This window comes from Callorhinchus milii, unplaced genomic scaffold (assembly GCF_018977255.1).
Source record: "Callorhinchus milii isolate IMCB2004 unplaced genomic scaffold, IMCB_Cmil_1.0 Scaffold2, whole genome shotgun sequence".
NCBI lineage: Eukaryota > Metazoa > Chordata > Chondrichthyes > Chimaeriformes > Callorhinchidae > Callorhinchus > Callorhinchus milii.
In genome coordinates, this window is record NW_024704743.1 from 78,923,273 (window position 1) to 78,949,885 (window position 26,613).

General features: G+C 40.4%; 1 protein-coding gene across 1 annotated transcript in view; it reads left to right on the forward strand.

The window, feature by feature from the left end:
- Positions 1–5,363: 5,363 nt before the first annotated feature.
- Positions 5,364–26,613, forward strand: part of fer1l6 (fer-1 like family member 6) — a 65,774-nt gene continuing 44,524 nt past the window's right edge. Inside the window, exons 1-14 of the mRNA XM_042346997.1 lie at positions 5,364–5,437; positions 12,025–12,132; positions 14,000–14,010; positions 14,216–14,324; positions 15,684–15,738; positions 15,846–15,977; positions 16,817–16,879; positions 17,226–17,304; positions 18,740–18,899; positions 19,291–19,477; positions 20,331–20,523; positions 24,001–24,353; positions 25,549–25,657; positions 25,918–26,101. Of these exons, the coding sequence (XP_042202931.1) occupies positions 5,415–5,437; positions 12,025–12,132; positions 14,000–14,010; positions 14,216–14,324; positions 15,684–15,738; positions 15,846–15,977; positions 16,817–16,879; positions 17,226–17,304; positions 18,740–18,899; positions 19,291–19,477; positions 20,331–20,523; positions 24,001–24,353; positions 25,549–25,657; positions 25,918–26,101 (1,766 nt within the window). The 5' untranslated portion in view covers positions 5,364–5,414. The remainder of the gene's footprint in view (positions 5,438–12,024; positions 12,133–13,999; positions 14,011–14,215; positions 14,325–15,683; positions 15,739–15,845; positions 15,978–16,816; positions 16,880–17,225; positions 17,305–18,739; positions 18,900–19,290; positions 19,478–20,330; positions 20,524–24,000; positions 24,354–25,548; positions 25,658–25,917; positions 26,102–26,613) is intronic.

The following is a 26,613-nucleotide window of genomic DNA, read 5'->3' on the forward strand; positions in this document are numbered from 1 at the left end:
AGACTCCACCCCACAGACTCCACCCCCACCCCACAGACTCCACCCCCCACCCCACAGACTCCACCCCCCCACAGACTCCACCCCCCCCCACAGACTCCACCCCCACCCCACAGACTCCACCCCCCCCACAGACTCCACCCCCCACCCCACAGACTCCACCCCCCACCCCACAGACTCCACCCCCCCCCACAGACTCCACCCCCACCCCACAGACTCCACCCCCCACAGACTCCACCCCCCACCCTCGCACTCCTTTTCAAATCCCCTCATGCCCTGGCACCTCCCCGTTTCTCCGACTTGATTATCCCCCGACCCACAACCCGCTGCCTCCGCCTGACTGGCTCTTGTCCAGTCCCTCGTGCCCGTGTTTCCACCATCGGCGGTCGCGCTTTCAGCCACTACGCCCCGAAACTCTGGAGCACTGTTCCTTTATCCTTCCGTCTTGCCCCTTCCTTCCTTCCTTCCTTCCTTCCTTCCTCATCTTCAGGTCGCGCCTACGACTGTGCCTGCAGTCACCTCCCCCTCCCAACGGCTTTGGGATGCTGCCCTCCGTGAGGTGCGAGGCCCGCTTTATAAATGCAAACTGTTGTTGTTGTTGTTGTTACTGCTGTGACCAGAGTGCCCTTTGTGCGATGACTCTTTCTCCAAACTTACTTCAGAATTCAGAATTGGGACAGATCCCAATTAGTGGGAACACCCGACTATCTATTGTAACTTCAATTTACTTCAACTAATCCAATTCTAGTGTTATGTCCACCAGAGGGATTGAAAATTCTATTCTATTTTATTTAATTCTGAGCATTTAAGACCAGTCCTGGTCATCACTGACGTGTTATTCAATAAAACAATCACCGTTGTGCAAATTCAACCACAGTTGGAAGCGAGTGAACAGGAGTTGGTAAACCACAGATCAGGATTTCCTGCTTTGACTTTTACTCTATTCCCAGCAAGAAGGAAGTTCTGGACTGAGAGTTGGAATGAATGCCCTTTACACCCTGTCACTGGCTAGTTGTGATGATGTATGACGCTGAACACCCTGGACACTGGTCTCCCCAGCTCTTCCCTGCATAAGCTCCAGACATCTGCAGCGCATGTCCTCAACCATACCAGGCTCTGCAAATCTATCACCTCACCTTCGCTCAGCCCCACTGGCTCCCCATCACGCAGTGGATTGAATTGAAGATCTTTGTCCTTGCATTTAAATACTCTCACAGGCTTGCCCCACCCTACCTCTGCAACCCTCCCACCCTGGCCACCCTGCACTGCTTCTCGTCCCCCACCTGATCCACACCACTGTCGATTGGTGAACTTTCAGCCATTCTACCCCTGCACCGTAGAACTCCATTCCAGCGTCTCTCTGCTTTGCCCTTTCCTCACCACCTTTAAAGTCCACCTTAAGACCTTTCAACAACAACAACAAAATTAAATTTATAGAGCGCCTTTGATGTTGGGAGTACGTCCCAAAGCGCTGAACAGTCAGGTGTCGGGGCCCGGGTATGGGGGAGGAGTGGTGTAGGGGTCAGGGAAGGCAGAGAAGTGGGAGGGTGACCAAAGGCACGATCGAAGAGAAAGGTCCTGAGACCGGTCTTGAAGGAGGGAAGGGAGGAAGCGAGGCGAAGGGACTGTGGGATGGAGTTCCAGAGTGTGGGGGCAGAGAGGCTGAAAGCTCGGCTATTGATGGTAGGGCGGGTTGGGCGGGAGAAATGGAGCAGACCAGAGCCCAATGAACGGAGGGAGTGAGCAGATCAGAGAGGTAGGAGGGGGCAAGGCCATGGATGGCCTTAAAAATGAGAATGAGGATCTTGAACTCCATCCTCTGGGGGACGGGGAGCCAGTGGAGTCGGGCGAGGGTGGGAGTGATGGGGTCACGGAGCCTGGTGCGCGAGAGTACACGAGCTGCAGAGATTTGGATGATCTGCAGTTTGTGAAGGGAAGAGTTGGGAAGGCCGATGAGGAAGGAGTTCCCATAGTCGAGCCTTGATGTGACGAATACGTGGGTGAGGGTTTCGGCAGCCTGAGGGGTGAGGCAATGGCGGAGTTTGGTAGTATTGCGGAGGTGCTGGTAGGCAGTGCCGGTCGTGGCGCAGATGTGGTGGAGAAAGGACAGTTCAGGGTCAAACAGGACACCCAGGTTCCTGACTGGCTTAGTGAGGTTGAGTGTGCAGCTGTGGAGGCTGACTCTGCCACCACCTGAGGTGTGGAGACGCTGGCGCGAGCCAATCAGGGAGGCCTCGGTCTTGCTGACGATGAGTTGGAGAAAGTTATCCCTTGTCCAGGACTTGATGTCGGACAGGCAGTCAGTCAGAACACCAGTAGTCCTGGGGTTGAGGGTGGAGGCAGAGAGATAGAGTTGGGTGTCATCCGCATATTGTGGAAATTTATCCCATGTCTGCGGATGATGTCACCAAGGGGGAGCATGTAGAGGGTGAAGAGGAGGGGACCGAGGACAGAGCCCTGAGGAATGCTGCACAAGATGGTGTGGGGGCTGGAGCAGAAGCCGTTTGCCGCGACGAAGTGGAGGCGGTGTGAAAGGTAGGACCTGAACCAGTCAAGGACAGAACCTTGAAGGTTGAGGTGGGAGGAAAGGCGGTGGAGGAGGATTGAGTGGTCCACGGTGTCAAAGACGGAGGAGAAGTCGAGGAGGATGAGGAGGCAGAGGGAGCTCTGGTCACACATGGTCAGGATGTTGTTTGTGACCTTGACCAGAGCAGTTTCTGTGCTGTGGGCAGCACGGAAACACGATTGGAGGGGTTCATGGAGGAAATGAGGGGAGAGGAATGAGAGAATCTGGGAGGCAACGGCTCTCTCAAGGACCTTGGATAGAAAGGGTAGATTTGCGATGGGCCGGTAGCTAGATAGCTGTGATGGGTCGAGGGAAGATTTCTTCAGGGTGGGGGTGATGGTGGCTGCTTTGAGCAGGGAAGGAGCAGTGCCAGATGACAGGGAGAGGTTAATGATGTCCGCAAGTCGTGAGGCAAGGAGGTAGAGCTGGGATTTAAGGAGAGGGGTGGGGATGGGGTCGAGGGAGCAGGTGGTGGGCTTCATGGAGATTATGGTGGTGAAGACGGATCAGGGGGTGACAGGTTCAAAGGTGTGGAAGGAGGGATGGGTTAGTTGTCGGATGGGTAATTGTGTGGGGTAGGGGTAGGGAGGGGGTGGAAGTTGGGAGGGAAGTGGCAGCTGTGGATTCCCTTGATTTTGGACTTGAGAAAGTCCAGCATTTTCTCGCAGTGAGAGTCAGAGGAACGAATCTGCGAGGCGTGTCGGGGAGGATGGAGGAGCCGGTTGGTGGTGGAGAACAGGAGCCTGGGGTTGCCCTTCGCCTCCAGGATTAACCTGGAATAGAGGGACGATTTTGCCGAGGCGAGAGCGGAGCGGTAGATTTTGATGAGATCCACCCAGATGTGGAGGTGGACCATTAGGCCGGATTTGAACCAAGTGCGTTCGAACGGCTGCCCGCACCTGGCCCTTAAGTGGCTGATGAACCAGGGTGAGGATCGGGAATAGGAGGCAGTTCGTGAGGTGAGGGGGGCAAGGGCATTGAGTGTGGTGGAGAGAGTGCTGTGGAGGAGAGTAAGCACAGCTTTCATTTCAACAGTGGTTTTGGTCAGATTTCTCGAACTCCTTCCTCTACTCTTCATACCAGCTTGGGCTTCCAGCCAGCTCTGTGAAACATTTTGAGATGTTGACTTGTCCGTCTCATGATCTGAACTTGCTCACATTCTACAAGACACGTTTGCTAATAATCTGATTCACTGACTTACAACATCACATCCTCCAAAGACAGTCTTGTGTTCTGCTACTTTCACAAGAGAGACCTGCTGTATGTTTCTCAATACTTTGTGGGATCAGGTTCACCGCAGTCTTGATTTGTTCTGTAGCAATAACATTACGTGACAAGGGAATTGTATGAAGAGCCAGATTCTCTATGCGGTTTTGCTATCAAATTTGTTACAAATATATTGAGATATTAAACGCCAGAAAAGGATATATTGCAGCTGTTGTTTTGGTTTCTGACCTTTGGTTAGATTTTTCTTAGCCAAGAAACAGCCCCAAATAAAAATGTTGATTGTGATCACAACATCTGTTTTTCATCTGCAACCCCATTCTCCAATTTAAATGCTACTGTTTTATTTTTCATAAACTATATCAAAATACTCAATTAGATTAAAACCGTGGTCTAATATTATAACTTTTGAATGTTTTCTATCGTTTCTCTATGGTTCCAAGTGTCAAGTGTTTGACAGAAACCTCTTTAAAACTATGTTGTTCTGCATGGTTTTATTGCTTTGCATCTGACATTGTGTTGTCTTGTTGGGTGGAGACCCTGTTAGAAAAAGAACATGTATGGTGGATAAACAAACATGATAATAATATTAATAATATTTACAATCCTTGCATGTGATATAATGCCTTCTTACATAATTTAAGCACTCTGGGATGCTACCCCTAGTGAAGGGTGTATATGAATGCAGTTGTTGTTGTCTCAAAGTGCCTTCACAGGATTTTATTGTATAACGTAGTAACTATGTTTTTGTAGGCAAAACATGAAGCCAAAAGATTGTATATATATCAACAATGTATTATGAAAAGACAAAGGCAGGCAGTAGTATACTTTTCAACAACATCAACAAAATTACATTCAAGTCTGACTTTGATCCGTAGATAGCTTCAATATTTTGCAAACGACCTTGCGGTTATAATAATAATAATACTTGCATTTAATATAGCACTTTATCATGTCGTTAAGATGTCTCAAACCACTGCACAGAATACATTGTAAAATGGATTGACTGTGTATTTTGTGGGAGAATCCCAGCAGCCAATTGCACATAGCAGTTTCCCACAAACTGTCGTGGATTGAGTGACCACATTTTTTTTGATTCCTTTGAATTTATTGTAGTATGTGCAAACAAAACCTTGCACTCATACAGAACCTTTCATGCACAAGAACATCTCAAAGCACTTTACAGTGACAGGATGGGAGTTTGAGCAGGGTGGGATATTCGGGTCGGGGGTTGTTACAGGAGAGGGGTGGCCAAAGTTAGTGAAAGAGATAGGTTTGTGGACAGGTTTTGAAAGCAGAGAGAATTTCAGGGATCTGTGCTCTACAAATCAAATTAGGATTCAGCAGTACCCAAGCTTAAAAGCCTGATTTAAATATATGTTGACATAAATCTATATTTTAAAGGGACCAATTATCCATTTATAATCACCTTCTGTAGAATATCATGTTAATATTAAAAAAGAAACTAAACTCAGCAAATAAACACTCCCTCATCTAATGTAATTGCAACCAAGTTAATCACTAACGCTGAGAGTCATAAGTAATTAAATAAGTAGAAGTGAGTAACTATAGGCAAAGGTAGTTCATCAATCTTCACACAGATAGGACATCACCTGAGAAAAGCACAATGGACAAACCCACCAAAACCAAGTAATCTTGTTTTTTTAAAAACATTCTGTGGTTAATAGAATTGCTTTTAAACCAAATGTTTTTGATCCTATAAAGTGCTGCACTGTATTTGTTAAATGTTATGTTTTATAATGTTATGATGTTGATAAATACAGTAAACTCCTGAACACTCATCATTCCATGAGAAAAGGGCTCCGTGATGAGTTGTCTGGAGTGGTGAGTTCGGCATATGTATAAATACATAAACATATACAGCCTTAAGACTTAAGTGGTAGTAACAAGTTTAACCGGGGTAGAGTTATCAGGAGTTTACTGTATACCGGTGGTGATCATCTTAAATAAGGTAAGGAGTTTGTGCTGCAAATAGAAGTCAGAATTATTGCATAAATCTTTGAAATTACTTCTATGAATATTTGGAAACAATATATTCAGAAGATTTTACAGTTCCATTGTGTAGTTTTTAACAATTGTCGTATTCTACAGAAAAAATATTGGTGTAAGAAGTGAATTGGCAATGTTTTTTATAGAATCATAATAAAATAGATTTTTGAGAGTTGTAAAAAGATATTAGCAGGAGAAGATTAATACTGATAAAGTGTATTGTGACGGTTTGTTCATATTTCCTTATTAGTGAAAGTAAGAAAGTGTGTTTAATTCGTTAAACAAATACCCCGAGATTTGTAGTTCTAGAAATTGCAGGAAATTGGTGAATGATGGAAAAGCTTAAAAGCCATTGATACTTACAGCAGCAATTCCATCAGAGCTTGGCAAACAATATCAGCAGCTTCCATTCTCATGCCCCAGGGGAAGCTAGTGAATATTAAACAAATAAGAGTTGTAGATCCAAACATTTTTGACAACCTTTGTCCCACTGCATTGTCATATCTGAAAGTATTATTCTAGGTTGAATTAATCCTATTAAGCAATTAATAATGCAAGGATTATTATTAATATACCTGTATATGCCATTTCGTTTTACAAGGTTCTGAAGGTGTGCTGGCTACCATTTAATAATCTTCTATTTGGCATTAATGATTGATTCCATTAGTTTTCAATTATTGAGATAAGGATAGGCCCCATAAGCCATAACAGATTAATCAATATTGATCAATATTGGGATCAATCTGTGATTTCTAGACATGGCTCTATCATCTTTCTTGGATTTGGGAACCATATTTGCTTGTCACAGCAGTGTGATACATGTACAGAGGCGTTCAGTATGTGTTTATGAATCCACCTCTTTTCTATTGAAAGGCATGTGGTTAGTTGAACACAAATTCCCTGACTTGGAATAAATGTAGGTAATCTGCAAATTCAACCAAACCGATGAATTGAGGTCATTTCAAGTTCAAAATTGGTCTCACTGATGATTCTACTATATCAAATATAGAGTCTCTATCTTACACTTTATTTTTCCTTCAGTGAACAGAGGACAACAGGGGAAGATTTCTTTCTCTTGGGATTTAAAATAGAGATCATGTTGCTGAATGCTATCATTCGTGAGACACAGTATGTTGTTTACATAAACACTGTCATACAAGATGAGGCATTCAGTAACTTGGTGTAACTTGTGTGTCCTTGGGCACATGTTTGCTAAGGGACGGTAAGAAAGCAGATGTTAAGTGAGTTTAGCTGTGTAAATGATTATGTGCGTACATATCCATAGCTGTAGGCAGGATTATAAAAATAACTGTTTGAACTGGAATTCAAAATGGCTCAACAAATCTTATACAGTAAAGTTGGGCAGAAACAAGGGAAAATCCTGCGGGATGGGTATACAGGCGAACATGTTATGATTCATAACAGATTTGATAATTAATGAACCTGTTATCATATTTTGCTATTAAACATTCTGGAGTTCTATAGGGCAGGGCTGTCCCTCCTTTTGCCTGCTGAGGGCCGGATGCTCTATTTGAGAGATGTCGGTGGGCCGAGTAAGCCATATTTGTGTGTTTCCTTTCCAGAAACATAACATAATATTTATGGTTTATGGAGGGAGCGGGTGGACCAGATGAAATGGAGGGAGGGATGGGGTGGATGAAATCGGTCCATGGGCTGCCAGTTGGACCACACTGTTTTAGTATATTGGTTACAGCAATCTCCTCCCAAGTGAGAGGACTTGGGTTCGATTCTCAGGCAGGACAAAACCTCCTTACTCCACATGCCTCTGTTTACCTAGCAGTAAGTAGAAACCCAGTTGTTAGTTGATTAGCGGATCGCTTTCCGGAGCTAATAAATCTTTAAAAAAGATTAATAAGAAGAATTTGGTCACTTAATCCATAACTGTTTGTGGGTCATTGCTGTGTGCAATTGGCTGCCACATTTCGCCCACAAAATATAGTCAATTCACTTTACAGTATATTCTGTGAAGCGCTTTGAGATGTCTCAACGACATGATAAGGCGCGATATCAAATGCAAGGATTATTATTAACATCAGTTTTTCTATGTACTCCTAAAGATAAGCAGTGGAGCTAAGCCTCCCCGACTTCAGCACACTGATCAGTTCCACGATTTCCATGATGATGCCTTGGATTCCCGATAGATATGTGTTGTCAGAGTCAGAATCCAAGCACGATTTTATTGGATACCGATGGAGCTAACTAAGCAAGGAGCATTAAAACTCAGGGATCAAAAGTAACAAAGGCAGTAATGAAATCTTTAGGCCCAGTGAATCGATGGCAGGAGGAATGTTAGCTTCAAGAATAGATGAAAAGTATAATATTTCCTAAAAGATTCAATAATAGATTAGAAATTATTAAATCTGTTCTGAAACTACATTTTTCACCTTACCGTATATTTTGCTTTGTGGTTCAGTTATTTAAAGGTACCACACAGAATGGTACTTGTACAGCCTGCACCAATCGTCTGGTTGAGCATATTTTTGCAGGATTGAAGATATATCTCCATCTCCAAGTCTAGCTTGGTTTCGCTGCCATGGCAATAGTAACCACTTTGACTAAATGTTTCATTACCCCAGTTCGTGGATATTGCCAGGATATTAAACAAGTCTGACAAAATGGGAAAGGGGGTACCACACCTGATATTAAGCTTACTCACCATTAATCTTTTACTCCAGCAGAGATACCAGGGTAAGAATCTCACAATCCCACCAGTTCTATACGACACCAATCTGCCTGGCCAGCCATGTGGTTTTGTCTTCAGGTGTCTTTGTTCCCTTGCCCACCCTAGCTGCCTTCCACATTGCCAGTTCTCAGAGTTGGTTGGACCATTGAGGAGTTACTCTGTTTTAAGTGTTATTGCAAATGGGTTCAGTTGAAGGCCATTTGATCTTGTATAGCAATAAGAGAACATTTGGTGACTTTCCAAATACTGTATTACATTGTCATTTATCAACAATCTGCTTGAGTCATAACCTTCATTATAGTGAGTGATGAAATTTGCTTTAAATAACTCCAGCTCTCCACTTCTTTACGAACCGCCAAATTTGATTAATTTAAATAAGCACTCCAGGTTTTGGAAGCTAATTGCTGTTTACCACTGATCTGTAAAGAACACTGAGAATATTGTTGCAGCTGTATGTCCATCCATAGCTGTAATTTTGCAGAGTTGCAGTTATGAGTTTCAGTAGAACTTCTGATAAAATAAACCTAATAATAATAATAATCCTTGCATTTGATAGGGCACCTCTGATGTTGGGAGGACATCTCAAAGTGCTTCACAGGGTTTACAACAACAACAACAAGAAAATTACATTTGTAAAACGCCTTTCACATCAGAAAGACGTCCCAAGGCGCTGAACAGTCAGGGATCAGGACCCGAGTGTGGGTGTGGGGGTGGGGCGCAGGGTTGGGATGAGAGAGAGCAAAGAGGTAGGAAAGTGGCTGAAGGCATGGTCGAAAAAGAAGGGTCTCCTTTTCCGTTTACTGTAAAGTGCAGTGATTGTGTATTTGCAGGCAAAGGTTAGTTTATTTGCAAATAGATATGCAAAAAACTGTATTTGCATATTTGTATGCAAATACAAAAGCTGTGTATTTGCGTACAAACTGTACAAACTGGCATATGGTAGCAGAATCTGTAAACATTTGAAGTTCATAATTTTCAAATTAAATCTCCGAGCCAAACTTTTCACTTTTCCTGTCTGCTACAAAAGAGATTGATCTTCTTACAACATAAATAAATTAAACATTTGGGCAGATATTTATTCTTAAATGGGGCCAATTTCTCCCTGGACTGTTAATCTCTTTGAAGCTTTTTGGATATTTCCCACATGTTAGCTCTAGTGGATGGGTAAGCTCCATCTTAGGCTTTGATATGTTGATTGGCATCCGCCTGTTTCTACGTTCCTAAATACCAGTGTGATACATTCCAATCCAAATACAGAATGTGCTGTACAATACTTCAATTAGAAGGCAGACTAAGCTTTTTCACTTTAACCTGATTAAACATGATTCAGTACTTTCTGTCCCTGATATCTTCTTCCTACAAACAGCTTCAATAGGACAATAAGGACCTTCACATCCCAGCAAATTCTGCTCACAGCAATAACCTGCCCTAATACACTAAGCCAGTGTACGACAGTGTGTATACTTACTACTTTCCCATACACCCTCCCCTGCTCTACCCTGTGAACCATTTGATAGGTAGTAGGTAATTAGAATATGCATAAAACTAACAAGAATGGCTGATCTTGAATGGTTAGATCCAATATTTGTCTTGCAAAAACCAATTATAGCAGACAAAAAACTATTACTGTATTCCACTCCAACCTATCACACAGTTGTGTGTTAGTCTCATCTACCTATTACTTTCTGATTATTTGCACATGATGTGAACCAATTATCAAGAAAACTGAAACTCCCTCCAATATCCATTGTGAAAATCTGAAAAATAATCAGTAAACAAACACGAAGGATGTGGTTATAGTTACATGAACATAACAGACTGGAATAACTTGTTGGGAGCCAAGGGTAGAATGCAACTCACTACTGCTTGAGTCCATTGAAAAGTGTTATCAAATTTCTAAAAACAGAGGTAGCTCAAGGAAAATAAGCAAATTTGTGCAACGCAATGGAGCCAGATGCACCATCGAAGTAAGTACTGAGAGTTAATAAAATATACTTTATTCAAAATGAAAGAGGATTTGGGTGAATTTATTGGAGCTTTTGATCTAATAAGTGTGAGAATTGTGGAAACTTACTCAGAAAGTGATACTGCTTTAGAAAATTTTGCTCCATTTGCTTTTTGTAACAAATTAGTTGCTAAGTGCAATTCTCCTCAATTTGGTAACATGGAGCAAAGGGGTCATTTTCCCCTTGTAGATAAATTTACTGACGAACAAATTAATTTCAAGATCCTAACACACGTTTTCGGATTTCTTTATGCTACCACCTCTCCACCTGTCCGTCCTGTGTGAGGAGCACTATATGCAACAACAATATAAAATAGTCATCAACATGAAATAGTCACAAATAGATCAAATAATAATAATAATCCTTGCATTTGATATAGCGCTTTTCACGTCTTCTAGACGTCCCAAAGCGCTTCACAGAATATACTGTAAAGTGAATAGACTGTATATTTGTGGGCAAGAATAGGGAAGTTAGAAGAAATTGTTGAAGCAAATAGCATAGATGTATTTAAGGGGAAGCTAGATAGGTACACAAGGGAGAAAGGAATAGAAGGTTATGCTTGAAGGCTTAGTTGAGGAAGGGCAGAATAGGAGGTTCATGTGGAGCATAATCACTGGCATAGACCAGTTGGGCCGAATGTCCTATTTCTGTGCTGTATATTCTAACGTATTCTAACAAGCTGTTATTGTTGATGGAATGCCATTTTAAGTGCATGTTGCTAAAAGTCAATGTATTTAGCCACAACGGGAGAAGCAATAAGGGGATTAATGGTCAGAAGCTGTGATTGAAGCATAAAACATCAACATATTTAAGAGCATACAAAGGAGAAGGGAATAGAGAGGTATGGAAATGGACAAATTAAGAGGGGTGGAGGCTTAAGTGGAATATAAATACCAAGCCAAATGGACAGTTTTTGTTCTATGTAATTCAATGTAATTTTAGATCTAAGATGCACCTCTATTACGTACAACATTTGGGAACTATATTAATGAGAGAATCTAAACTGTCTCAGAGAGTCAAAAATGCAGCATTTGCAACTGGAAGTCAATGCACTGTTTATCATTACTGTTCTGTACCCGAAATTGTGTAATTCATGTAACAAATTCACTAAAACTATTACCGTGACTAACTCCCCACCCCAAATGCTGGCAAAATCCATTATGGCATTCTGCTTTCCAACCATTTATCTGTGGATGTGGGGCTATTCGTGATTTGTAAAGAAAAAGACCTCTGTTGTGGAAAAAAGAAAGTGCAATTTCAGTGTCTTCTGAATTGTAAATGTTGTATTATAGACTTCCAGATTACTTCAAATGTGAAGGACAGAACTACATCTAGAGCTGATCGCAGGCAACAGTTTTTTCTGCTAAACAGAGTATCAATTATAATCACTTTTGAATACAATATCTGGGGTTTGTTTGTAGGAATGTTAATCCATTAACATTATTCCCTATGTGTATTATGTGGCTCAGGATTGTCTCGGCTTCCCGATTGTTCATGAATTTTGCTTTTTCCTTCAGAAAAGGTGTATTCGCTGGCATTAAACTGAAGAAAAAGAAAAAGGAGAAAGGTTTAATCATAGCAAACAAAGGTGCACTGGGTAAGGCCTTGAAAATAAATATCACATGGCAGGTGATAAGCAATATAAATAGCACACTATGAGATGAGACATATGGGTGGAGTTCTGAATCATTGGTTTAGAATTGGGGGGAGAGAGGGGTATCTCATCTTCAGTGTTTGATGTGGCAATGGGTAAGAGAATTCTAGAGCCAGTGTTCTAACATGATTCCTATTGTAAATCAAGTGGCAATCCTCCACCATACGTAAACAGTTCACAACTGTGCCAAAGGTGCAAAGCCCTAGATGTCACAAACTTAAGTGCCTAATTTTCTATGGCTAAAGAATACCTGATGGTAAATTGGCCTTAGAGCGATGCTAGTTTGTCCAGCATTTAAGGGGAAAACTTCAGAAGGAAACCCTTTATCCCACTGTGTCTGGGCCATATGTTATTTATAATTTGTTATTTATAAGACACAAGATTGGTCTGGATAAAGAAGATCCTTCAGTCCATCCAATCTCATCCCTCTAGAACATCCCACCCTAGCATCCCCCATCACTGCATCAAGTTGTGTTTTACATTTTGTACCCCTCTATGAGGTCCCCTATGAGTCATCTTCTCTCAACACTGAAGAGCCCTAGTTTGTCTAATCGTTGGCTCATAGTTCATTCCAGCGTCTTGGGACTTCCTCCCTACGAGAAAGGCGCTATACAAATGTAATTTTGTTGTTGTTGTTGTTGTTGTCTGGGAATCTAAACTCAACTGGTTTAGCAATGTAGCTGATTATCCTATTTTTCTTGTTTATTGCTGCCTTACATTGTTTTGACATAGTGAGCGATGGATGAGTCAACTGAGGCCACTAGATCTCTTTCAGCTTCCCACTTCCCAAAGTTCAATCCCATCCACAGAGCACTTGTGTTTCCTATTCTTGGATCCTATATGTAGTACCTTGAATTTATCTGCATTAAACTTCATTTGCCAGTACTCAGTTCCCCCAAAAATGGTGTCATCTGCAAATTTAAATATTTTACACTGGGTCTGCGAATCCAAGGAATAGGAGAGGTTCCAATACAGTGCCCTGAACCATTGCTTAGTTCCTTTCCCCATTTTGACCTAACTCTCCTAACAAATATCTTCTGTTTCCTTTCCATCGACTAATTCTGAATCAAATCTATGTCTTGCCTTGATACCCAGTGACCAGTCTGTGTAAGAGGCTTTCATGTGGTACTTTATAAGTACCTTTTGGAAGTCGAGATATACTACATCATAGGGTTTCCCCACAATCAACAGCCCTTTGAGTGAAGAAATTTCTTTTAATTTGCTCCTTTCAGCTAACAATTCTGATTGTACCTCTTGTCATCAATTGCTTAAGGAAATAGATTTTCACTATTTACTTTATCAAGCACCTCAATCAGGTTCCCTGTCAATCTCCTCTGTTCCAGCGGAACTATCTCCAATTTAATCAACCTCTAATCATACTTATGGGAATTATCATACCTGTATCATCCCAGTGAATCTGCACTGTAACTTCTTCATTTAATAATAATCCCTCCAAAAAACCCAAAACAATAATTAAATTGGTCATTTTTCAATCTACGACTGTTTGTGGGACATTGCTGTGCGCAATTGGCTGCCGCGTTCGCCCACAAATATACAGTCAATTCACTTTACAGTGTGTTCTGTGAAGCGCTTTGGGATGTCCTCCCGACGTGAAAAGCGCTATATCAAATGCAAGGATTATTATTATTATTATTATTAAAACAGTTTAGTTTGTGTTTGCAGGCTAAAGTGAGAGCAGTCCCACAAACAGCCATGAAATGAACATCCAATGTATCTGGGGGATTATCAGAAAGGATACTGGGACAAACTCACTTTTAGTTCAAGTGCAATTTATACCACCAGTCTAGGATGTTATGTATCCTATTTGGAATTTGCAGCATTAGTCAAGGTAAACAATTTGAAGATTAATTAACAAAATATTCCTTGCATTTCATATGGTGTCCATAACATTGAAATGCCTCGAACAGTTTATGGGTAGTTGCTGTCAAGTGCAGTTTAGATTGTGTTTGCAGGCTAAAATGGGAGCAGGTCCCACAGACAGCCATCCAATTCATCCAATGAATGGTTCAATCCTAGTCTGTGATTTTTTCCAGGTGATCTTGATGATTCTGATGATATGCTGGATGGTTCTGAAATCACTGGTCAAGATGCCTATGACAATTATGAGGATGAAATTTTATTGAATAAAAAGAGTAGCAAAAGGTAGGTGATCCTGACATGTAAAACCAGTCCCCAGTATAGCTTGGTGGTGGTAGTCTGATAACATTTTAAATGATAAAGCAAATCTAACCTATGAACAATAATGACATGGTAATGCATTTTTTTATGAAATTGTGAGATTTCAGTCGATAATTATTGATTGTTTTCAAATCTACCCTCACACTCTATGGCCAAATGGTCCGTTCCCTAGGGGCTGCTTATAGGATTATGGCCTCCGTCTTTGAACTATAATTTTATCGACTTGACGGCAGCCTCTATTATTGGCTGAGTTACTGCAGTATCTGATTTTAAGTGGAGAAAATTTGCCATTCTTTAATAAATCTGAATAACAGAATCGATAGGTAAGGTAACTGTGATGAATTGATTCTCAAAAAATATTTGTAAGGGATCACTTATAGCAAAGATTATAATACATAGAATTAAGCGGAATTTCACCACATGAGTTGAGAGATGGTTGGAGGACAGAAAGTAAAGAATATAGGTAAAAGGGAATTTCCCAGACTGGAAAGTCATAGTGAGTGATGTCAAACAGGGTCTGTGTTGGGGAAACCTCTATTTACTATATACAGAAGAAATCTGGAAATAGGAATTGAAGGAACAACATCAACATTTCCAGATGACCTTAAATTAGAAGTATGTCAAACTGTAACAGGATTGTGAAAGACTGCAGCCGGACATGAACAGTTTAGCAAGATGGGCAGATACATGACAAATGCAGTCCAATGCTAAAACCGTAGTATTATTGACAGAAAAAATATGTCTCTTAAATAATAACATTTTAAATGGAGTAGAGCAACAAAGAAACCTTAGAATAGTTACAAAGGTTAAACTTGTACAAGTCCTTTGTTAGATCATAGTTGGAGAAATGTGTGTAGTTTTGGGCACCCCATTATAGACAGAGTATGAAAGGAATACAACAGCTATAAGATGAGTGCACCTCTAGGATATAACAGTGATTAGATGTTCCAGCTATGAAGAGAGACTTTAGAATTTAGGGTTTTACCACTGGAGCTGGGTTAAGATCTTTCCTAATAGAGGTTTTCAAAAAATTATAAAGGGTTACGAAAGGGTAAATAACAACAACAATTGTCTACCTTTTAGTAATATTTCCACTGGTCGGCAAGCAGGTTGCAAATAAATTCTTTAAGAGATGGTAGTTACAATGTGGAATTTGCTGCCACAAATTAAGAGTCTATGCATTCTTTGAAAAGGGAATTGGATAAATGCTTAAAGAGGAGAGCAGAGGAGCAGAAGAGAGGAAATAGATTGGCAAACATGGAGAAAAAGACAAGAGTCCAAATGGGTTATGCTGTAACATTCTGTAATGTCCTGTGATTCTAGATCAAAACCAGTTTCCAGAATACATCCCACTGATAGCAAGACCCATCATTTTCAGGTGAGAAGACATTTTGATCGATTTCTGCATCTTTTGAATGATTAATCATCATGTAAAGTTTGAAATGTAATCACAAACCCTCAATACTTGTTTCCTGTATCTATCAGATTGCGATAACCATCACTGAAGCTCGCCAGTTGGTTGGGGAAAATATTGACCCCACAGTAATAATTGAGGTTGGTGATGAAAAGAAGCAGACAACAGTTAAAGAGGGAACAAATTCACCCTTTTACAATGAGGTAAGGTATTGAACTAGACCTTTCACTTCAGTAAGCACTGCCTCTGTTGTCTACATGATGAATCAGACCCGTATTAAGGGGAGAATGTTGAGGGCATCTGTCCAGGGTCTTTGGAGTTTTTTGGTGTTATTGAAAATAGATGTCTGACCAATCCCATGGACATTTTTGAGAAGATGACATCCCATGGGAAAGCATATAAGGTAGTATACCTAAAAGTTCCATGAGGTTTTTGACAAAGTACCTCAGAAGAGATTCCTTTACAAACCAATGTCATTGGGCATTAAGGGTAAAATATAAATGTGGATGTGTATCTGGCTAAGAGAAGAAGACAATGAGTAAAGTACATGAGGTAGTATATCTAAATTTCCATAAGTGGAGCTAGTTCAAATATGGGGTGGAGGGTGGTGGGGGGAGATGGGATATTGAATGGGTGCCTCAGGAGTTTGTGCTGAAACCCTTCCTGTCCTTTAAAAATTGTAATGAACTTGATTTCTGGACTCAGTGCAAAGTAATACCATTTTCAGATGAAACCAAATTAGGGAGGAAAATGTGGAATCAATGGAAGAAGGCAAGATCTTGTAAGGAGCTCTCAATAGCATTTATTTATGCAAATTACCTTCTGTGAGCCTAGACAAGTGTGTGGAATGTTAGGTGCCTTTCAATTTGATTTGCAGCTCCACTAGTTACCCAGGATTATGAAAGAAAGGCATCAGTCTAACCCCTTTAACATCACCACAATTATCTGTAGCAAAGCCAGCAGACACATCTTGGTATGTAATTGGCTGTACTGCATAGCTGCTTTAAATACTTACTGTATTCAATGTGTTTTGTTTCCACAGTACTTTGTGTTTGATTATATCGGCCCACCGGAGATAATGTTTGACAGAATTATTAAACTTTCAGTGAGTATTCATATCAATTATGCACTCATTAAACACAATTTTGTAAACAGCCAAATAAAGTTGTGCAACTCGTTATTTTGATTTTCATTATTATTTAAGAAGAGAATCGTTTCTAAAAATCATTTTTTGAAACATACATTCTGCAGCTTAGCTTTGGAAAACAAAAAATATTTATATAGGACTTTCACCCAGGAGAAAGAATGGGTGGCATGAAATCCATAATGTACATTTTGTATAATCTGTGTAAGGAAAGGGATTGATGGTCATTTATCATTCTACGTGAATTTGACTGTAATTTGTGTTGTATCCATTATTTATTAATCTAAACTCTGGTGTAAACATGCAGGTCTTGCATTCCAAGTTGATCCGTGGGACACTAATTGGATCCTTTCAATTGGATGTGGGAACAGTTTACAATGAAACAGGTACAGTGTTAAATTGAATGTATCCTTAGAAAGCACAATGGGCTTCATTTTGAAACGTTTGCAAACTGCTTTCGATTTGCAAATTTCACTTCTGATTTGTATACATTGGACTGTGAGATTTGCAAATGCAAAAAACTGTTATAGTCCCAAAGAAAGACTTGTTAACAAAATACCAGCATATCATCACATCGAATGTGATATGCAAAGATCCCAAATAAAGCCTTGTTTCATTATTTTTGATTTTCATACATTTAAATTAGAAATATTAGTGTAAAATTTGTGGTGTTCTATAATCTAACCAAATGCTGGTGTAAATTATCTCCCCAATTTTCAGTGTTTAGTATAAAAATATTGTTAGATTCAAACTAAATATGATGTAATGTATTAAATCTCACCCCTTCCCTCTTCTTCCGGAACACTTCAAATTTTACTCAAACGTTAATAATAATTATAATTCTTGCATTATCAAAATGCTTCAAAGTGCCTCACAGGATTTACTGTAAAGTACAGTGATTGTGTATTTGTAAGTGATATATTAAAGAATGAATGTTCTTCGTCGAAGGGAGAAAATCCCAGCTTGATAATATCAGTCTTTCGTTAGACTGAGTTGTACAATTTGTATGTTTCATTTATTTTCCTTTAAGGTATTTATCAGCTCTTTTCAATTTCTGTGGCCAGCACATCAATATAGTTCCTCCCACAGCTCCAGCATATCCATCCCATCTCATTCCCATCTCACTAGGACTCTGGATCAAATGATAACATTCCAGGGTTTTGCTCTTGTGTAAAGCCTGACTCATGATATTATTTTCAACTCTAGATATGACGAATGTGATTCTTTATGGAATAGCTGTAAAGCCTGGACCAGTGACAGTCACAGTCTTAGGTTTAATGACTGCAGTACTATTTGCTGAGCACATTATATATCATTGAGAACAAATGATATTTACTGCTGGAGAAACCACATACCTCTGACCGTCAGTCATATTTCTCTATTGACTATTTCAGAACTCTGTGGCTATGGGCATTGTAGGTGGAGAAGGAGCACCAGGGTAATAAAGATAACAACATAAGAACATTAGGAATAGAGAAAGGCCTTTAGGCATTCGGTTACCACTTGGCTAGATGTAAGGCCGTTTTAAAGGGTGCTCTTCTCGAATAGAGCCACAACCATGACTGGGGTCACGTATTCTCTCTGCAGACCTGGAGAGGTCTATCTTAATTTGCCAGCTCAGAGAGCCTCTGTGTGCTGACCCATCGCTTGTATTGCTGGATCACAACCAGTACAGGCAACAGTACGTCTGATTTACAATTTTATCCCAAGTCATGAGTGTAAATGATACAGCATCATCAGTCTGAGAGCGAATATTTGTAATGTAACATGAATCAAAGTACACTTGCTGATTGAATCGATTTCACCTCTTCTCGCCTCCAGGCCATCAATTCTGCGACAAGTGGGCAGCCCTGACTGATCCCAGTGATATCAGGACTGGGGTGAAAGGTTACCTGAAATGTGATATTTCAGTTGCTGGGAAAGGAGACAATGTCCGACCTGCTCAGAAAAACAACGAAACCGTCGATGAAGAGATTGAAAAGTATGGCTTCATTATTGTTCTCGCTTTGGAAAAGATTAAAGAGAACCAGAAAAATAGTATGTACAGCTTCAAAGACTCACTTATTTGCTCACATTTGCAGCACTCTGAGATGCTATCTTGCATGAAGGGAAATATATAAATGCAAGTTGTTGTTGCTATGGCAGCACTGAGCGCTTTCATAGTGAGCTGCGCATCGGTAAAAATTGGTGCTTTTCAGCATGTCATTAAAACGAAAACAACATAGAGCGCCCAAACATGTCAAAATGAATATATTTATATCTTTTCAACAAACTGAATACTTCTTGGAAGAATCTAAACAGCGATTTCAATTTTAACAGTGATTAACGGAGAATTGTTTAAAAATCCTGATGTCCAATGTTTGTTCTGACAGGAATTTGCTGCTTCCAGTTGGATTTCCTACAGAGAGACCTTGGGCCAGGTTTTTTGTCAAGATTTACCAAGCCCAGGGACTTCCAAAGATGAACTCCAGCCTCATGGCGAATGTTACCAAAGCCTTCATGGGGGACAATAAAGACCTTGTGGACCCCTATGTTATTGTCACCTTTTCTGGACAGCAGGTATTATCATTAAAGCTTTACGTTATAATTTTGGCGCAACTTGAATGGAGTCATGCACAGGCCTCTCTGGCTGTTTAGCTCTATATATGTCTCTCTATTGCTAACATCGGGGTTAATTTAGCAATCCATTCAATACTGAGTACATTGAATGGACGTATGTGGGTTTGTGTGTGTGTTATGACCCTCCCCAATGGTGAAAGCCCTGAAGCTGGGTCTGTGGGATGAGCTTACGCCTGATGGTTGGCAGGACACCAGTGATTTACTGGTGGAAAATCAGCAACTCACACAGCAGGACATGGCCTCACTGCAGTCAGTAAGCTCACTATCCTAGAGCTGGGAGTCCAATGCATAGTTTCATGGGCTTCACCGTTAAGAATAACATGGGTGGGGGAGGAGGGCAGTGGTGACGCTCAGCATGTTTATCTGGATCTATTTAACGCACTGGATATTGAATGGGCCACTAAGTTGATCCCAATGTAAATTAATTCTATAACTTAGAAAAGCCATGTTATTTACAGTCATCATTTTGGTCTTACTACGACATCTAATCAACAATATTTTCACCTGTGACCTTGCTCTTAAAATTTTGGCTTAGTCTCTGTTATAAAGCTGCAATTTACTCCTGGGTGTAGGTGGTGTATTGAGCATCAGAAATTAATTACTAAAAAATATAATAAAGGCTCGATCATTGCAACGACCTCAATTAATGAAATGTGGAAAAAAAATACTTGATACATTTCCTACAGAAGGGTTTAGAAGCTGTTTGTCGAGTTTTTTGTGTATTATAAAATCTAAGAATGTTATTCCGGTAAATTATGAAACATGAACCCTTAGGTTATGTCCTTGTCTTCAGGGGCGAACATCTGTGCAGAAAAGCTGTGCTGAACCCGTGTGGAATGAACAGATTATCTTCAAAGAAATGTTTCCACCACTCTGCCGGAGAGTCAAGCTCCAGGTCTGGGATGAAGGGAATGTTAATGATGTTGCCATAGGAACGCATTACATTGACCTAAAGAAAATATCAAATGAACAGGATGGAGATAAAGGTAGGAAATTAACAGTTCAATGCTTTGTAAAAACTTACATAAGAAGCAAGTGCTCTTTGCAAACTTATTGAATGTACAAAGGGCTTGGTTATTAAATATTTCGAACAGGAACAAAACAAATTGTGTTTGGGAATTGTTTGCTCACCTCAGAATTTAGGCTGATGATCCAATGCAGTGCTGGGGGTGCTGCTTTGTTTGGAAATGCCGTCCATCAGATGAGACATCAAACCAAGATACCATCTGCCTGAATGTTAAAGGTCCCATGGCACTATTCGAAATGAGAAAGGAATTTCTCCCAGTGTCCTGCTCAACAATTTCCCAGATAAAAGTGGTCATTCACTTCATTGCTGTTTGTGGGACATTGCTGTGGGTAAATTGGCTGCTATGTTTGCGTGCACGTGGCCACTATGCATCACAATGAATCCTGTGAAGTGCTTTGAGATGCCCTCCTAATGTGAAAGCGGCGATATCAAATGCAAGGGTTATTTTCAAAATGATTGATGATATTTGCCTTGTTGGGAAATGGTGTACTTTCCTTCATGAGGGCACCTAGCATCTGCATTGAGAACTTGAAACCATAGAAATTTACATCATAGAAAAAAGCCATCCAGCCCACACCCCTGTATGACCTTTTTTTAGAAATCTGTCTAGTTCCCTTTTGAAAGTTAAAATGGATTCAAATGAGGTTCTTAACAGGGCGTTCTATATCTTATTAACTGTGTGCATGAATAGAACTTCTCATAACCTCCCAATCTGCTTGTTTAAAACCTATTTTAAATCGATGCCCTCTTCATAGAATCATAGCATTATACAGCACAGAAGGAGACCATTCGGCCCATCGTGTCTGGGATGGCTCTTTGAAAAGAGCCATCCAAATCAATCCCACTTCCCTGTTCTCCCCGCATAGCCCTGCAAACTGTCCTCCCCAAATAATTATCTACTTCTCTCTTAAAAGTTGTTATTAAATCGGCTTCCACCACCTTTTCAGGCAATGCATTCTAGATCCGAACAACTCGCTGTGTGAAAAAAACCTCCTGACCTCCCCTCTGTTTCTTTAAACAACTATTTTAAATCGGTGTCCTCGGGTTACCAATCCACCCGCCAGTGGAAATAGTTTCTCCTTGTTTACCCTAACGAATCCCCTCATAATTTTTAAAACTTCTATTAAGTCTCTTCTTAACCTTCTCTGCTCCAAGGAGAATAATCCTAGCTTCTCTAGCCTCTCCTCGTAACTGAAGTCCCTCATTCCTGGTACCATCCTGACAAATCTCCTTTGCACCCTCTCCAATGCCTTGACATCCTTCCTAAAGTGTGGTGCCCAGAACTGAACACAGTACTCCAGCTGAGGCCGAACCAGTGTTTTATAAAGGTTCATCATAACTTCCTGACTTTTGTATTTTATGCCCTTATTTATAAAGCCTAATATTCCATATGCTTTTTTAACAGCTTTATCTACCTGTCCTGCCACCTTCAAAGATTTACTTATATGAACCCCCAGGTCTCTCTATTCCTTCACCCACTTTAAGATTGTACCATCAGCTTATATTGTCTCTCATTCTTCCTCCCAAAATGCATCACTTTGCATTTCTCCACATTAAACTTCATCTGCCACGTGTCTGCCCAGTTTACCAGTCTGTCTATGTCCTCTTGCAGTCTACTACTATCCTCCTCACCATTTTCTACTTTTCCTGGCTTAGTATCATCTGGAAATTGTACTCCCTATACCCAAGTCCAGGTCATTTATATGGATCAAAAATAGCAGTGGTCCCGATAACGACCCCTTGGGCACACCATCAACTGCACTACCTTCATCCACCCTCTCTGTTACTTCATCTATAAACTCTATTGCTAGACATGATTTGCCTTTGACAAATTTGTGTTGGCTGTGCTTTGTTAACCCATATTTTTCTAAGTGAAAACTTATTTTGTCCCGGATTTTAGTCTCTAGAAGTTTCCCCACTACTGACGTTAGCCTGACTGGCCTGTAGTGCCTGGGTTTATCCTTCTGCCCCTTTTTGGACAGAGGAGTAACATTTGCAACCCTCCAGTTCTCTGGCACCACCCCAGTGTCCAAGGAGGATTGAAAGATTGTGGCCAGAGCCTCCACTATTTCCACCCTTACCTCTACTATTTCCACCCTTACCTCCACTATTACCCTTATCTAATAATTTTTTAATGTCGTAATTGCAGTGATTTTCATCTCTGAATATCTTCTTCGTATCATCATATGTGCAGAGAGAGAACAACACACCTGCACATTAGTGTCCCAGGGTATCTTGTCATTGATTCACTGACCAATGGAAGTGACTTCTCCCTATTAACTATATCAAATCCCCTCATCATTTTACACACCTCTAACAGCTCACTCCTCAACCTTTTTAGTTAAGCGCTCTGAGACACTACCCTGCTTAGAGGGCGCTATATAAGTGTAAGTTCTTGTTGTTATTCCAATGAAAAAAAGTCCCAGTTCCCCCAGTCTCTGCTCATCAACCAACCCATTCATTTCAGATCAGCTGCAGCAAGTTTAAAGATGAATAAGCTCTCCTCACTGTACATGAGCCTCAACCTAAAGGTTACAACACAATAATAGAGTCTCCTGTAGGAGATCCAGCTTAGAATCACAAATGGCACACACATTCTGGTGATTTTTTTCTTATTTAAGAAATGTTTGATAATAGTTCAAAAATAATAGTGCTTTCTCACCACTAATCAGCCAAGGAGGGCCAAAAATAGTGCTGTTTCTTGGCCATAATAATAATGATAATCCTTGCATTTGATATAGCGCCTTATCACGTCTTTGAGACATCTCAAAGCGCTTCACAGAATTTACTGTAAAGTGAATTGACTGCATATATTGTGGGAGAATATTAACTAAGGAAAGAGCAAACTGTGCCCCTTCTTGACAGATCACCCCTGAGAAAGCACTATTAAACAAAGAAAATCTGGTGTCCAATTCAGAGCCTAAATTTACATCATACAAAGCGCTCAACTGAGGGTCAAACAAAATAATGACCCTAGGACCTGGTTAAGAAAAAAAACACCTAGCTGAAGAGGGCTGCCGCCATCTGCTGGTTGTTATACAAATGTTTGTTAAATAAGGAAAGGAACATTCTAAGTCTAAACCACCACGAACTTTGTCCATCGTGTCTCAATCAACATTCTCGCTTGAAACAGTCGAGAAAGGTAAGCTTCATTGGAATTGTCTCAGGAAAGACAATCTAGTGAATCGAATGGGGACAAGTCCATTACTGTACTGTTCAAGCAGACTGTATCTCTTGATTGTTGACCAAGGAGATAATTTTGGAGATGTTACCATACTGCCCATCTCCAAACTGAAGCCTATTTGGAGATAGAGGAAAGATTTTTTTAAAAAAGGAATCATTAATAAGAATGTCAAATTTAAGAAGAAAAGTAAAATACACAAAATAGAATATGAAAAGAAAGAATCTCCATGAACGAGCTTTTTTCCTCTTTAAGGATTTTTGCCAACATTTGGACCAGCATGGATCAATTTATATGGTTCAACCCGCAACTACAGTCTGATGGATGATAACCAGGAGCTCAACGAAGGGTTTGGAGAAGGAGTGTCATTCAGGGGGCGTCTCCTGATTGAGATCACAGTGGAGATTCTTTCAGCAGCTGCAGCTGAACCCAAACACTCAAAGATAGCGAAAGAGTTGAAAAATGCCCCTAAGGAGTCCAAGAGTGGTAAAAGATCTGGGAAAGACAATAAAACATCCCCCACACCTGAGGAATCCAAATCTTCCACTCTTTCTGACAAGACAAACTCGACTGAAGTCGAAGTGGAATCCATGGAACCTTCTTCTTGGGTTTGTTTGGCATTACTGATATGTTCACGTTGGAGATTATCACGCACTAACACGAGAGATGGTTTCATTATCGGCTTATAAAGAAAAATTGTATTTGAATTATGTAACAAAATAATGGCCAGTGTTGGCTGTCAGCATGGTTGGGGCAGGGGCATGACAATTTAACAAGGAAGAGAATGATGCTATGAGGGAAATAACTTTTTACATTATATTTCTGATAGGCTAACGATTTTGACATTTGATAGTAAGAGCCTTGGATCGTGCTCCAAATTGGTGGTGGGCCAAACATCAGTTCTGGGCTATTTCAAGCTACTTCTCTTCAAAGGCAACAATTTTACTTACAAAACTTAGAAAACACCATGTGACTTTTAAAACTCATTTGTTGTAAGTCTTTATAAATCCTTATAACATTTTAACTTAAATGACTTTTAATAATAATATCCTTCTGTTGAGAGTTTGAAATGGCATCTGACAGGGCACGACAAGGTGAAAACTATGATAACTATCGCCTCACCAAAAATTGAAACCCAAAACATTCTTTAATGATCAAATCACTTTGTTGAGAGTGGATTCAATTCACCCACTGCCCCAAACTTCAACCTATTGGCCTGCCCCAATGCCAGTTCTTGTCCAACTATGGACTGAACTAATGTGCTAGAGTTGGTGTGGGAACAGGGAAGGTGGGAAGGTTCACATCCAAAATGAGTAGATCATTAAAGATTGATTAGAATCATTATTTTTGGCATTGTGATAAATTATCCCATCACGTGCCACATTTTGATAACCTGGTCGGGGCTGCATGCAGGCTGCATTACACATGCATTGAATATTCATGCAGGCTGCAAGTTTTCCATCCCCGCTCAACAGTATGCTAATCAGACTGAGACACATATGTATAATTGATGCCGAATAAGGGCAGGTGCACCGCTCAATTATTACTTCCAAAGATACCTATCCTGTTGCGTGGTTCTCCAGTAGGAAGGACACAATCATTCTCCAAGGAAGGCAGATTTTACCAATAGCCTGAGCCAAGCGAGCACATGGATGATCTCACTCAAATGGAACAAAAGCCAGTATTGCAGGGAACTCTCGAGTTACAACAACGTTCAGATATGTAACACTTTTCATGAAGGAAAACCTCTCAAAATGCTTCACCTGAATGACTGTAATGATTGATCAGTGCATTTCTTTTCAGGTTGATGATGAAGAAATGCAGGATTTTCTTCTCTTTGGTGCATTTTTTGAGGCAACAATGATTGACAGAAAAATTGGGGACAGACCAATCAGCTTTGAGGTTACTGTAGGTAAGCAGCCCTCTTTTGTTTCATAATTTGTTGCATTGACAGGAGACTTGAAATTTCACCCCGTGTTAGCTAGGTCTAAGATGGGACTTCAATTTAATGTCTCATCCAAAGGACAGCACCTCCAACAATACAAAGTCTATTGGAGGGTCAGTCTTGGCTGTGAGTTCAAAGATCCTTGCATAAAACATGAACTGACAACTTTCTGACTCAGAGGTGAGAATAAACCAGGCAAATAAACCAGGCATCTTCGATTTTTACAGGGAATTATGGTAACTACCTTGATAGAGGCTCTCAGGCAACTCTAACCAGACGAAGACCGGGAGAAGGTAACAATAGAGAAAATGTAGCTCTACTGAATGCCAGTGAATCGGACGATGCAAGCAATGTTCTTCCCTGCAAGTCCACCACCACACCTAGGAAACCATTGATAACCGAAGGCAACAGGTGCGAGTGCTTGAAAATAATCATTCTATTGTACTTCCATGAAGTAAAGAAATGCATCATAAATTTCAGTGTTATATAATATAGAAGAATATATTAAGATTTGTTTATATATAGTATAATATTTTATATATATATTTATATAAGTGTAGAAGTTAATAAATAAATAAATAAAAAAAAAGTCAGAAAAGCAATTGGCAAACTGAATATACATCAGGTGTGGGCTGTGTATCAGGAACACATTATATATAATTGAAAATGGGATTCATGAAAAATGGTTATTTAGATAAATAGGTAAAAGTAACATGGACAATGGGCCAAATGGCTTAAGTGCTGAAAATGTTTGTTTCTCAGTATCAGTGGCAAATAAAGAGAAAGTCTAATGCACCAAGCACCCATGTGAAAGAACAATTATGTTTTGATTTAAATGTCCTTCTGTTCCCACTATCATCTTTTCTAGAATAGCATCAATTGGAGAATTCCTCTCACAAAGTCCTTGTATAGAAGTTAAATTA